Source organism: Scyliorhinus torazame, chromosome 13, assembly GCF_047496885.1.
Source record: "Scyliorhinus torazame isolate Kashiwa2021f chromosome 13, sScyTor2.1, whole genome shotgun sequence".
NCBI classification, from domain to species: Eukaryota; Metazoa; Chordata; class Chondrichthyes; order Carcharhiniformes; family Scyliorhinidae; genus Scyliorhinus; species Scyliorhinus torazame.
In genome coordinates, this window is record NC_092719.1 from 60998835 (window position 1) to 61011539 (window position 12705).

General features: G+C 42.2%; 1 protein-coding gene across 3 annotated transcripts in view; it reads left to right on the forward strand.

Annotated features, from left to right (window-relative positions):
• The window catches only part of kif21a (kinesin family member 21A), a 189137-nt gene that overhangs the window by 111272 nt on the left and 65160 nt on the right, over window positions 1-12705 (forward strand). For all 3 annotated transcript variants that reach the window (XM_072471655.1, XM_072471658.1, XM_072471656.1), the window contains exons 17-20: window positions 4435-4503; window positions 6648-6865; window positions 9218-9365; window positions 11610-11801. In XM_072471655.1, coding sequence (XP_072327756.1) covers window positions 4435-4503; window positions 6648-6865; window positions 9218-9365; window positions 11610-11801 — 627 coding nt within the window. The remainder of the gene's footprint in view (window positions 1-4434; window positions 4504-6647; window positions 6866-9217; window positions 9366-11609; window positions 11802-12705) is intronic.

Sequence of the window (12705 nt, forward strand, 5' to 3'; positions counted from 1 at the left end):
GAGCAGGTCAGAGGCTGGAGTGGCTGTGGGGAATAACTCACCTCCTGACTCCCCAAAGCCTGTCCATTTATAAGGCATAGATCAGGAGCGGGATGAAATACTCTCCACTTGCCTGGATCAGTGCAGCTCCAACGACACTCAAAAATCTTGCATCATCTAGGACAAAGCAACCAGTTTGGCACCCCATCCACAACCTTGAACATTTACTCCCTTTATCACCAACACACAACGGCAGCAGTGTGCACATACAAGATGCATTGCAACAACTCACCAAGGCTTCTTGACAGAACCTTCCAAATCCATGATCTCTACCACTAAGAAGAACAAGGGCAGCAGATGCATGGGAACATCATCATCTGCAAGTTTTCCCTCTTGACTTTGAAATATATCACCATTTCTTCACTGTCATGGGGTCAAAATCCTGGAACTGCCTAATAGCACTTTGGGTGCGCCTACACTACATAAACTGCAGCAGTTCAAGGGATATGGGGGGAAGACAGGATCAGGTATTGAAACCGGGATCAGCCATGATCATAATGAATGGCGGACCACCCTCGAAGGGCTGAATGACCTCCTCCTATTTCTATGTATGTTTCTGTGTAAGGTGGCTAAGTACCATCTTAATGGCAGTTAGGAATGGGCAGTAGATGCTGTGCTCCACAACAGTGTTGTCAGATAGGAATTTCAACGCAGCAACTATGAAGGAAAGTGATGTACTTCCAAGTCAGGATGAGGTGTCACTTGAAGGGAAACTTGCAGATGGTGGTGTTCCTATGTACTTGCTGCCCTTGACCTTTTGGCATGCGGTGAATGTGGGTTTGGCAAGTGCCGTTGAAGAAACCTTGGCAAATTGCAGCAGAACATCTCGTAGATGGGTCACACTGTGGTGCTCACCTGTGATGGAGGGGATTGAACATTTAATACAGGTTGCCAATCAAGGAAGCTGCCTTGCCTTGGATGATGTTGCACTTTTTGAGTGTCATTGAAGCTGTGCGCTTCCAGGGAAGTGAAAAATATTCCATCTCACTTCTGGCTTGAGCCTTAAGTTATGATCCCAGTGTTATAATTGGACGGGAAGATTCAAGAATGGAACCCTTGCTCAAAAGACCCAAACTTTAACATGTTTATAAAAACTTCGAGGAACAGAGCCACAGGACCACTAATTAGTTTTAGCAAGAACAATTTAAAAAAAGTTGGATTATGATGTAATACTTCTTTAGTCCCCCCTTGGTTTAACAGTTGGAAACAGATTTTAAGATTAACACGGATTGCAAAGTACATATTAAGCAATCATGGTCTCATTAACACAAAGTCCCTTTAAGCACACAGATTGACTGTGGTCAAATACATACTCTGCTCTAAACCCAAGTTGATATCTGTTGGTTTGTCCTCCGAATTGCCCCAGGTGACTGTCACAGGAGAGTTTTCAAACTCAACTCCCAAAATGCACTTTAAAATTTTATTTCCCACGAATGCTTTTCATTTGCATGCAGAAATCTAGTCCAGGTTTTCGACTCCATTTCAGTCATCTTCTGAAGTCTCCATCACAAGCACCAATCTTCAGTCAATGATCCACTCTACGTGATTGAGAAATAGCTGAGCAAAGACGATTGGTCTCAAAAATATCCTGGTTGTGCTGATGAAGAGTTGTGCTCCAGGGACTAGCAGTACCTCTAGACAAGCATTAGGCTCCACATTTAACAGCAGATCCAGTATTCAGGTTTTACATCACCCCCTTTAGGATTTCTTTGTCTTGACTGCAATCCACAAACTATTCAAAATTGCTTTAACTCTTGATTCCCTATCAAATGGCATTAAACTTTTGCTTTATCTCTGAAGTCTGCTTTCCCACTTTCAATTGGGTTACTGCAATTGAGTCTCGAACTCCGTTTTACTCTTCCTTGAATTCTTCTGAACAATACCTTGGTCTCTGTTCTCTTAACTTCAGTCATCTTAAGATATTCTTTCTGTCCCAATTCCCTGGTTATCTGGACTGCAACTGATTCTTTGGAAAGCTTGCCAGTATTCAGAGTACCCACCTCTACCACCCTTTCAGGCAGTGAGTTTGATTCCTATCACCCTCTGGGTGAAAAGGATTTTCCTCAAATCCCCTCTAAATCTCTTGCCCATTACCTTCAAATCAATGTATGCCCCCTCGACTAAGGGGGAAAGTTTCTTCCTATCTACCCTACCAATGTCCCACATAATTTTGTACGCCTCAATCAGGTCCATAGAAGGAGGCCATTCGGCCCATCAAGTCTTCAACCACCTTCCGAAAGAGCACTCTCCTAGGCACTCTACCTAGGCCCATTCCCTCGTCCTATCCCCATAACCCCAGCTACTCTGCACATCTTTTGACTGTGGGAGGAAACTGGAGCATCTGGAGGAAACTCATGCAGACACTGGGAGAAAGTGCAAACTTCACACAGGCAGTCACCCATGGCCAGAATCAAATCTGAGTCTCTGGCACTATGAGGAAGCAGTGCTAACCACTCTGCCACCTGTCACCCTTCTTTGTTCCAAGGAAAAGAAATCTCTCCTCACTTCATAGCTGAAAAACTCCAGCCCAGGCAACATCCTGGTGAATCTCAACTGCACCTCTAGTGCAATTAACTCCTTCCTATAGTGTGGCGACCAGAACTCCACACAGTACTTCAGCTATGTCCTAACCAGCATTTTTATACAGCTCCATCATAACCTCCCTGCTCTTATATTATATGCCTTAGCTAATCAAGGCAGGTATCCAAGGGCTGATGCAGAGTTGATGGGCCAAATGGCCTCCTTCTGCACTATAAATTCTTTGATTTTTAACCCGTATGCCATTTTAAACACCTTATCTACTTGTCCTGCTGCCTTCAGGGATTTTTGGACATGCCTGATGATGGTAATGCTGTTGAATATCGAGGGAGGTACTGAGGAACTTAAATGGATTTGGTCATTGCCTCTGTCCCATGTGGCACAAATGTTGTCACTTATTAACCTATGCCTGAATGTTGCCTAGGTCTTGCTGTATCTGCTTTGCTATCAAAACAATTGTGAACACAGCAAGTGTCACCAGTCCTGACCTTCAACACTGACCTGAAGATCTCCTGTGGTGATGTTCTCAGCAAAGATGATTGGTTTCCAACAATCTCATTTTCCTTTGCGCTAGATATTTTTCAGCCATTGGAGAGCTTTCTCATTAGCTCCCATTGATTTCAGTTTGATGTGGGCTCTGATTCTGCTCTCAGTAAAATACTGTCTTGTCAAAGGAAGCAACTCTACCTCACCTCTTGAATTCAGCTCATTGGTCCATGTTTGGAACACAGTAATGAGTTCTGGTGGAACCTAGACTGAACATCGATGAGCTGGTTATTGGTAAGTGCTTCTTGATAGCAGTGTCAGCTGACACCTTCAATCACTTTGATTATGATTGAGACTAGGTTGATTAATTGGTAATTGACCTGAGTGGTTTTATCCTGTTTCTGGTAGACAGAACATACCTGGGCAAGTTTCCATGTCAGGTAGATGCTGATGTACTGGAATAACTTGTCTAGAGGTACTGCTAGTCCCTGGAGCACAACTCTTCATTGGTACAACCAGGATATTTTTGAGACCAATCGCCTTTGCTCAGCTATTTCTCCATCACGTAGAGTGGATCATTGACTGAAGATTGGTGCTTGTGATTTGGATGTCAGAAGATGGCTGAAATGGATTGTCTACTTTGCACTGCTGGCTGAAGGTTGTCATGAAAGATTCGCCCTCCTCTATTGGACTATTTCATGATTGGTTATGGCAGGACCAGAGAGCTTTGATCTAATCCATTGGCTGTAGGATCATTTATATATATATATATATATATATATATATATATATTCATATGCTTCTCCAGTTGTCTTTCATGCCTTCGTCTTGTATTGATGCTTCACCATGTGGCACCTTCTTTCCAAGCATGTCTGGTGCTGCTCCTAGCGTGTTTTCCTAAAACCCTCATTGTTCACCCGGCTTGATAGAGGTGTTCGAGTAAGGGATTTGCCGGCCCATGATGTTAGATTGCAATGGAATATAATGCTGATAGTGGCCCACAGTGCTTTATGGATGCTCAGTTTTGAACGGCTACATCTGTTCTAAATCTATCTCACTTAGCACAGTAATAGTGCCACCCAACCTGATGGAGTGTCCTAGCTTTGAAGGCAATGCAATGGTCACTCTATCATTACTGTTGTAGATTGATTCACCTGCAACAGGTCGATTGTTAAGGACAAGGTCTATAAATGAATTTTTTAAACAACTAGTTGGGGAAATTAAACACAACCCCATGCTGCTGATTAAATGGTTTTATGTCCTGGTCTTCAGTAGGAAAAGTTCTGATATACTTGATCTTTTTATTTGTTTGGAGGGTAGTATTTCTTTCCATTTCTATAGTTTTAACGTTGATTCTTTTTATTCCTTCAGCATCAAATGAAACTTTTGGAAGCTAAAAAGCGACAACAAGAAATAATCCTACGGCGAAAAACTGAGGAGGTGAGACATTGTTCATTATTTGCACTTGGATAAATCAAAACAATAATGGCTCAGATTTTGCTGTCCAACGAAACAAAGCGGTCATCTTTTCTTGTCATTACTCCTCTGATGTTGACCGTTATTACTGAAGCCCACATCTGGCCACTGCCAGTAGAGTGTGCACTCTTGAACACTTTGTGGACTGAAATCAGATAATCATTTGACTGATGAGAATTTGCCCTTGTTAGCTATTCGTCTCGCTGTAAAACCTTTGGAAAAAGTTACACCTTGTTGAATGTGCTGTGACTGGGATTTTAATTCTGTACTAAGTTCATATTTACTAATGAAAAGCCTTTCTGGCCATGAAAATGAATTTTACATTTGTGGAATGTCACATTTCTCTACAATGAAGTTCCATATTTTAAGAACATTAATGTTTTTGATATTTCAACTTCTAGATTATGTGCCAACCATTTGTTTGGTTCTTAAAATTTATAAAATGTGACAGATAATTGGTGCATTTTACTTCACACAGTCTTCAAAATAATGCAAGGTTATGTATGGTTGGAATGAACAAGCTCAATTTAAACAATGAACGCAAGACTTGGGGCTGTCAACAATGTCTATTCTATGCATTTGTGTGAATGGCAGTGTTGATATATCAGGGTCTGTATTGGCTTATGTTGTCTTTTATTTTATGTTGAAATGCTCCACCATTCGATTATGGCTCATCTCATCCTGATCTTAACTCCACCGTCCTGCCTGTTCTCTATAACCCTTTGTTGCTTGTTTTAGCCTTGGTTTACTTTATTCTTATTCTGTCACCTTTGCTCATGAGTCGCCAGGTATCTTTCTGATACCGCCACGTGGTTCAAGTCCAAGTAATGATTAATAATGCAACACACCGCTTCGTAAGAGTTAAATCAACAGTCATTTATTATATACAGCAATAAATACTTATACAATAATCCTACTTCTAGACTACTACCTACCACTAAAGGCCAATACTTAACTTTGGAAATGGCCCACCAGGTCAGGGAAACGAATGGTCTTTCGAATTGGTTCTGAGTTTGCGGGATTCAAAGGCTAGTACAAGTCGATAGTCAGCAGCGCCTACCTGGTAGCGATCGCTGGAGTAACGCTTACAGTTTTCTTTGTCGAAGGGTCTCGAAGGTTGTGAGCAGGAGAAGAAGGGTTGAGTTGAACTTGGCCCCTATTCTTATAGTCCCCAGGGGCTTCCCGCCTCTCGGGGCAGACCTCGTACCTGGTTCCAAGTGATTGGACTTGGTCCCAATCACTTGGTTCGATATGCTCCAATAATGGAGCGATTCCTTGATCGGGGGGTGGTCGTTTACCTTCCTTTGTGTCAGCCCCTGCTGGCGCCGAAAGGTCTGGATCGGCTTTCAATTGTTAATTTGTAGCAATTGTTCCCGGGGATGGCTGCTTACTATGCAGATGGCTGGGTTGTTGTGATGTTGACGGCTGCAGGTATCGGTCTGGGCTGACTTTCCCCAGAGGCGAATACACTGTTTTACCTGCAGCTGTCCGTTTGTGTCCTGTTGGGTGATATTCCCATCAGCCTCTTTTGTTCGCCATTTTAAATCAGGGTTTTGACCATTCTAATCGGGAAGCAGCCATTTTACGTGGCTACACCTTTAACACATTACCAATTAAAAATCTGTCTAATTCCTGCTTATATTAACTCACTGTCCCAGCATCTACACTCTGGGGTAGCAAATTCCACAGATTCACAACCCTTTGGGAGAAGTAGTTTCTCCTCAACTCCATTTTAAATTTGCTACCTCTTATCCCAAGACTATGATCTCTTGTTCTAGAATGCCCCATAGGAGGAAGCATCTGCTCCACGTCTACTTTATCCATACCTTTGATCACCCTGTATACCTCAATTTGATCTCCCCTCATTCTTCTAAACTCTAGGTAGTATAGGCCTAAACTGTTCAATCTCTCTTCAGACAACAAACCCTATATCTCTGGAATCAACCTAGTGAACCTCCTCTGAACAGATGTGATTTAAAGCAGCAACTTAACCTACTGGTAATTTGGATAGATATGGTCAAGTTTGGGCTGTAATTGTTTAAAATTTGTTTTGAAGTCTTGCATGTATCATCATTTCTGCTCAAAGTGTGCAATATTATTATATTTAGGTTACAGCCCTTCGAAAACTGTCAAAGCCGATGTCTGATAAAGTAGCTGGACGAGCGAGTCGTAAATTGAGCTTACCAGACCCTATTTCAGAACCACCATCACACATGAGTATTTATGAACATGACCGATCAACTGCTAACTTCACTGGCCTACAAAAAGGGAGAGCTCCTGCTTCTCGGGCGCTGGCTACGTCAACAGACAAAACAAATGGGATGAGGTACTTTTAGTGCAATTTTCAGCAAAGCAAACAAAGCAACTACACAATATATTTGTGAATTTTTTAATTATCAGACCTCCCAAAACAGCTTAATGCATCATGTGGATTTGTGAACAGACCTGAACATTTCTGGATTTAATCCCAAACTGTGTCAATCAGTTAATTTCACCCAGAGTGATTGTGGCGATGAAAACTTTAGGCCATGTCGTGGGTTTAAGAGAGTAGAATCAATCATTCTGGATTCTCACGGCTGGTTGCTGTCTAACGTGATTCATGGGAGAGTTTAGGATAAGACTTTACTGATGTTCTTATAGTTAAACAGCAGGATCCCACTAACAGCACAAGGTGAATAACCAATTGACCGTTTTAGGCAGTGTTGGCTGAGGAGAAAACATTGGTCAAATCATTGAACTCCCTGATCTAACAAACTGCACGAAGGGAAGATTCATTTTTAAGGTGTTGCCTCTGATGTAGTTATCTCAGTATTGTATTGATCTGGCATTCACAGCCGTCAACTCGCATGTGCCTTGGAGGTTAGCATACATTTTGGAACAGCACATTGAGAGTCACTGGGTGCAAATGAACTACAACCAAGCCAGGGTAAAAGGATAGTTCACCAGCACATCCGAGGATAAGTTGGGGGTCAACCACATCCGAGGATAAGTTGGGGGTCAACCCCTTCTGCAGAAGACTTTGATAAGGAGCTCATTGGCGTGGCATGCAGGAGAGTATTGAATAGGTTTGCATGCAGGGAGGTGCATTGATAGGCCTGGTAGTCAACTACCTGTCACTGACCAGGAGCATAGAGAAATCAGGCTCTAGGTTGGCAGTGGATATGACTTGAAGCTTGCCAACTCTGCAGCCTCTGCTCCATGCTCTATCATCTCAAGCTGAAAACCCACTGTGATTGCTGTCTCAACCCCCCCCCCCCCCCCCCCCCCCCCCCCGGGGCTGGTCATCTACTTCTGATGTAGGTATGGCCAGAACCTGAGCTGAAATCCTGACATCCCATCAGCATATTGACCTACAGGATATCATGATAGTGTGAATTGAACATTTTTGGGTGCATGCAGAGCACACATCTGTATGCTCTCAAATGAAAAGCATGACCCATACAAGTAGCGGTCCAAGGCCCTGGGGAAGCAAGGGAGGCATCCTCATGACTGAATTTCTCACCTAATGGCTTTTGTCTTCCTGGTATTTAAGTGAACAAAATCTCTGCTCGTCCGACACTGGATACTCAGGCAAGCATTCTGACAATTTAGAGATCGGGTTCAAGAGAGATGGTGGTGAGAGAAAAGTGGTTGCCTGCACCGTACATGTGGAAACAGATTCTCTATTTTCAGGTGATATCACTGAGGGCACCATGTGAATGAAAAATAGGAGGGCCCATGGGGGATACTAGAAGTAACCGTGCAGGGGCAGTAAAAGAAGCCATTGCAGGTGATTCTCTGGCTGTGGCTGAATAGATAAGAATGGAACCAGACGAATGTAGTCTCATCAAGATGACCGTAGAAAGGAGTTGGAGGAGAATGATGTAGTCACCTGTGCCAAAGGCTGCAGACAGGTTGAAGGATGAAGGGGAGTTGTTTACCTTTGTTACAGTCCACTGGGGTGTCATTTGTAACTTTGTGTGACAGGGATGGAAACCTGATTGGAGGGCTTTCAACATGGAGTTTTGGGAAAGATGGGCATTGATTTGGAAGGCAGAAGCACATATGAACTTTGGGAATGAAAGAGAGGTTTAGAGATGGAGCTGTTGTCTGTAAAAGATCAGGGGAGGATTGTTTTTTTATGAAGAGGTATTGGCAAATTTGAAGGACGCATCAGTATCTGAGGAGGGCAAATATTTAACAGGCAACCAGGAAGGGGAGATGGGTCATCAGCAGTTTAGTGGGAATCGGATTGGCAAAGCTTTGGATCAAATTATTGGAAAACTGAAGGAGTTTCTTCTCGAGCTGTAGAATATAAAAGCAAGAAAGTGTTGCAAGAGAGTGTTGAAATTATGCAGTCCCCAACTCAATTAAGCCACCTGATTTTAGGAAACTAATTTTAGGTACGAGTTTTGAAAGAAGTCCAGGAACAAATAACACTCTGGTTTCTGAGATGCAAAGACTAGAAATTTAAGAGAAGCTAAATAAACTCTCATTCCATGGAGAAGTGTACCAATTGAAATGTTAAAAATAATGAAGAAAAATGACCAGATAGATAATTATACTAGATCCTCCTACCAAAGGGAAATTTTTGATTAAGTAAAATTAGCAATAACCATAGTGACTACCAATTTTAAATAAATTTGTACATGAGAGCAAGGGATAGTGTGAGTTAATAACTCTGTTCGACCAATTGCAGGAAGAAGTACCAGAGGAAAATTACAAATAGATATACATCACGCGCAGCAAGAATGAAATGGCAGTCACTTGAACGTAGAGTTACTGAAATCATCATGCAGAGGATGACCATTGCTAACATGGAAGCTGATATGAACCGACTTCTCACGGTAAGAGCAATTTCCCCTCCCCTCCCCTTCCCAGTTACCTGCCTTCCATCCCCCCACAACTTGAAAATTAGAAATGAAAACTTTTTTTCTGCAAATGTTACCTGGCTAGGTGAATTGACGGGTTTCGTTTTTTTTCTTTTAGACTTGGGAGAACAACAGGATGATGTCTACTGTCCAGTGCTAAATTTCTTGTATTTCTATTTCGCTAAACTTCTGTATGGTGCTTGACTTTATGTTTGAAGGCAACACGATAATCCAGTAAATGTTGTTATAATTTATGTCTGTTGCTTTCAGAAACCACTTTTGGATTGAGAGTTATTAATTGTAGTGTGAAAGCAACTGGTAAAAGTGTCATCAAAATAAATCAAATTTATGAAGTTGAAACAAATTTTGCCTGTTCTACCACCATTTGCATTTTATTTTATTTATTCCTTGGGTGAGTGTTACTGGCCAGTTCAGCATTTGTTTCCTTGGGAAGGAGGTGGTGAGCATCCTCCTTGAACCACTGCAGACCATGTGATGCAGGTATACACACGGTCCTGTTGAGAAGGGAGTTCCAGAAGTTTGATCAAGCGATCATAGCGATATAAGTCAGGAAATTGTGCAGCTTAGAGGAGAGCTTGTAGGTTGCTGCTAACTTTGTCCTTTTAGATGGTAGATGTTCTGGGTTTGGAAGATATTGTCGAATTTTAAAGAACTGACCATTGTTGCTAACTTTGGTTGGTTCAATTTGCTCTGTTTTATCACCTTTGCTCTAGAGTCGCCAGGTATCTTTATGATACTGCCACGAGGTTCAAGTTCAAGTACTGATCAATAACTCAACACACCAATTAGTAAGGTTCAAATCAAAACATATTTATTATACACAGTCAATCGCTACTCATAAATTCTACTTAATAAACTATCTCTATCGCTAACAGGCCTATACTTAGCTTTGGACTGGCCCACCAGGACAGGGGAACAAATGGCCTTTTGTTCGGGTTCTGAAACTGCAGGATTCAAAAGCTGGTATGGACTGGTAGCTAGGAGCGCCCATCTCGTAGCGTGCGTTGACTGGAGACTTACTTGGTTGGTGCGGCAGCTTGTGCAGTTCACTCTCAAGGGTTGATTTGCTGCTGAGTGACCCTGCCAAGAAGACTGATTTGAACTTGGGGGCTCTACTTTATAGTCCCCAGGGGCTTCCCGCCCTTCGGGGCGGACCCCTTATCTGGTTCCAAGTGATTGGACTACGTTCCGATCACTTGGATCGATTTCTCCAATACTGGAGTTGTTCCCTGATCGCTGGGCGGTCCCTGAGTGTCCGTTGGCCTTCCTTTGTCTTGGCTCCTGCTGGCGCAGAGGCGCCTGGCTTGGCCTTATTCTCTTTACATGTTTCCATTGTATCCGGCAATCGCTCATTAGTATGCAGATGGCTGTAAGCTTCAGTGCTGTCTGGGCTTTTGCAAGTTCTAATGCACAGGGTTTTTGCCTGTGTTGGCTGAATTTCCCTGTAGTCTTTGCAGACCTCCATTTTAAGTTGGGAAGTGGCCAACCCAGGTGGCTACACCATCTGGCGAGCTACTTTTAATAATTAAAATTATACTGGCAGTTTGAGGTTGGTTAGTGGTGTTTTTGTTTGTGTTGAATGTTTACCTGGCTTGAAGATGCAAAAGGCATATCTGGTATAGTCAATGTAAGCAGGTGCTGAAAATGTGACTTCTGTTAGCATTCCTTTGAAATAAGTGTAAGTTTTTTTTACTGTGTTTATACATTTGTCTTAATTTTTCTTATCCCCTTCTACCAACTGGCTTCCCGCTGCACCCCCTCCTCTCGGCCACCCCTCTGTTATGCAATTAACATTTTTGTTGAATGGTTTCAATGGTGTTTTGAATTTTTCCATACAATACATTGGCTATCCTATCTCTCCATTCGTAGATGCAGGGTTTGCAGGCAGCAAACCATGATTCATGTGGGAGGTTGGAAGATTAGTGTCTGCCACAGGTGAGGCCAGAACCTGCTGTGGTTCACAACTGGCTGACCGGTTGAGTAGTACTGCTGCTTTTCTTTTTACATTTGTTTTTGACTTGTTTGTGTACGGTTGAAAAATGTAAAAATCTTTGATAGTTTTATGTACAATTGATCATCAGACACTAAAGAAAGTCAGCAAGCACTTGCTTTGAAATCAGTAGGATGAATATTTACAGGCTGTATTTGAGATTGTAGTTGATTTCAATTCTTACCGTTTTCCCTTTGTTTATGTTGTAGCAACGTGAAGATTTGACCAAAAGACGTGACAAGTTGAATAGACGGAGAGAGAAATTTTCACAAGAATGTGTAGATGACAAAGCAATCCATAGTATTAATGAAGAAACAGAGTCTCTGAGTGCAAATATTGATTATATTAATGATAGCATTTCAGAATGCCAGGCAAATATCATGCAGATGGAGGAAGCTAAGGCAAGTCAATTTTATAATTATTCCTTACTGTTGTATGTGTTTGGAAAATAAAAGTCCCCAAAAATCTACACAAACCTAAGTATTCAAATGCATTGCATCATTCTGTCATGCCAATGTATAGATTAAATGTCATAATTTCCGCCTGTCACATGTATCTTCAGAGAATCCATAACTATTTCTTGTGTCTGAATGAAAGTCAGACTATATCATGTTCTGAGTACGTTTAGCTGCCTTAAATTGAGCCTTGAAGGGTGACATTTGGAGAAGGGCAGAGTTATTGTTGGTGAGCATATTTGTCATTCTCGTAAAGCGAGATGAGATGGACCATAACAAAGGCAACTTTGTAGCATCTCCGTACTGGTGAGATATGTTTGAGATAACAGGTACAGATTCAGAGAATGCTATTTATGGGAGAACTCTTAGCCCACATGGACTAACAACATTCTGTAGTTGCTCCTTCTCTTCTATGCACCTCCACCCCCACTCGTCCAGCTTTATCCCTTACATTTAAGGAATTCAGGCTCTTGCACGCAATTATTTCAGGCATCCAGTGACTTATGATTCTCGCTTTTCTCCCTGAGAGAGGCTGTAGTTTTCGGCTAAGAGATTGCAGATTTCAAACTGACACGAGGAGGAGTTGTTTCAGTCAAAGGGTCATGAATCTGTGGAATTCTTTACCCGAGAGTGCAGTGGATGCTGGAACACCAAACAAATTTAAGGAGGTGATAGATAGGTTTTTAATTAGTAGCGACATGATGGTTTATGGGGAGTGGGTAGGAAGGTGCCGTTGAGGCTAAGATGGGATCAGCTATGATTGTATTTAATGGCGGAGCAGGCTATAGGTGCTGAATTGCCTATTCCTGCTCATTTTTATTTTTTATGTTCACTACTTCTGACACAGTTG